Genomic DNA, 1,228 nt, shown 5'->3' with positions numbered 1-1,228 from the left:
CATCCCCGTGTCCTCCGGGCGGGGCGCGGGCTCCCAGGGGCTCTCTGCAGCCTTGGCCTCCATCGTGGCGTCCACGCTGGCCTCGCTGATGTGGCTCAGAGTCCGGGAGTAGGGCACGTGCCCGTTGGCCACTGCCTCCTTCTTACGGCTGGCCCGCTCCCCTTTTTTTTTGGTGGGATGCCAACGACGCCAGCCCCGGGCCTGGCCTCAGCCTCCTCCGGCTGCTGGGAGAAGGAGATCTCGATGGCGGGGGCAGAGGCCTGCACCTCGGGCTGCACAATGGGCTTGTGCGTGGCATGGCGGGCGCTGCCGGACAGCCGGGGGCTGGAGGAGTCGTCCGAGGACTCGGAGGAGATGGACCAGGCCGTGCCATTCTCCAGATCCTCCTGGCGCCGCAGCATGTTCTGGGAAGGGGGGAAAAATGGTGTCAGACGAGACCCTCCTACCAACCCTGCTCCTCCAGCTGCCTTTCCTTCAACGAGGGGCAGGATCCGGCCAAGCTGGAGGGCGCCGAGGATGTTGCAACCCCTGGCACAGGCTGCCGCTCTGCCCTGGCTCTGCCGGCACAGCAGGGTGGGCAGCGAGGACCCGGCAGACCATGGCTGCCTCTTCCAACCCTGCACCCCACGCCATGCCTGGGGGGAGTCCAGCTCCCCAGGCCCAGCCACGCATGCCCCGGAGCCCCAGGGTGCCAGCGGCTCCCCAGCACGGCGGGCAGCTCCAGCATGGCCGTGACAGGGTGCGACATGTGGAGCCGAGGACACCACCCGCCATGGCTGCAAGGACGGCAACAGCTCCAGCACCAGCTCATGGGGGGCAGCACTGGCCATCAGCCAACGTCATGCCAGTGGTTCACCATCACTGAACTAGTGCCACGCCAACGCCATGTTAGCATCACACCAGCGCCGTGACAGCATCACGCCAGTGCCACGCCAGCACTGTCACACCAGCGGCATCACGCCAGCACTACATCAGCACCACGCCAATGCCACGGCACAGCACACCAACGCCACCAGTGCAGGGACATGGACAAGCCTTCTACTCACTAGTGCCCGGCTCTTGCACGAGGGTGTGCGGACAGAGGAGCGGGGCCAGCCCGTGCAGCCCAGGCTGCCCCAACCTGGGGAGTGTCTCCCCAGGGCCAGCCAGACGCTGGCCTGGCAGGATCAGGCCTCCGGGCATCAGCGAGCGCTAGTGAGTAGGAGACAAGGAGCGGCTACGGCTACTG

At 67.1% G+C, this 1,228-nt stretch overlaps 1 protein-coding gene across 1 annotated transcript in view; it reads right to left on the bottom strand.

Annotated features, from left to right (window-relative positions):
* FAM65A (family with sequence similarity 65 member A) overlaps window positions 1–1,228 on the bottom strand; it is an 18,888-nt gene that overhangs the window by 5,485 nt on the left and 12,175 nt on the right. Inside the window, 2 exon segments of the mRNA XM_019475011.1 lie at window positions 1–161; window positions 164–404. The exon segment at window positions 1–161 is cut by the window's left edge and continues 26 nt beyond it. Of these exon segments, the coding sequence (XP_019330556.1) occupies window positions 1–161; window positions 164–404 (402 nt within the window).

This window comes from Aptenodytes forsteri, unplaced genomic scaffold (genome assembly GCF_000699145.1).
Source record: "Aptenodytes forsteri isolate BGI_AS27 unplaced genomic scaffold, ASM69914v1 Scaffold14, whole genome shotgun sequence".
NCBI classification, from domain to species: Eukaryota; Metazoa; Chordata; class Aves; order Sphenisciformes; family Spheniscidae; genus Aptenodytes; species Aptenodytes forsteri.
Note: the sequence above shows the minus strand (reverse complement) of the source record. Positions and strands in the feature narration are given on the sequence as shown.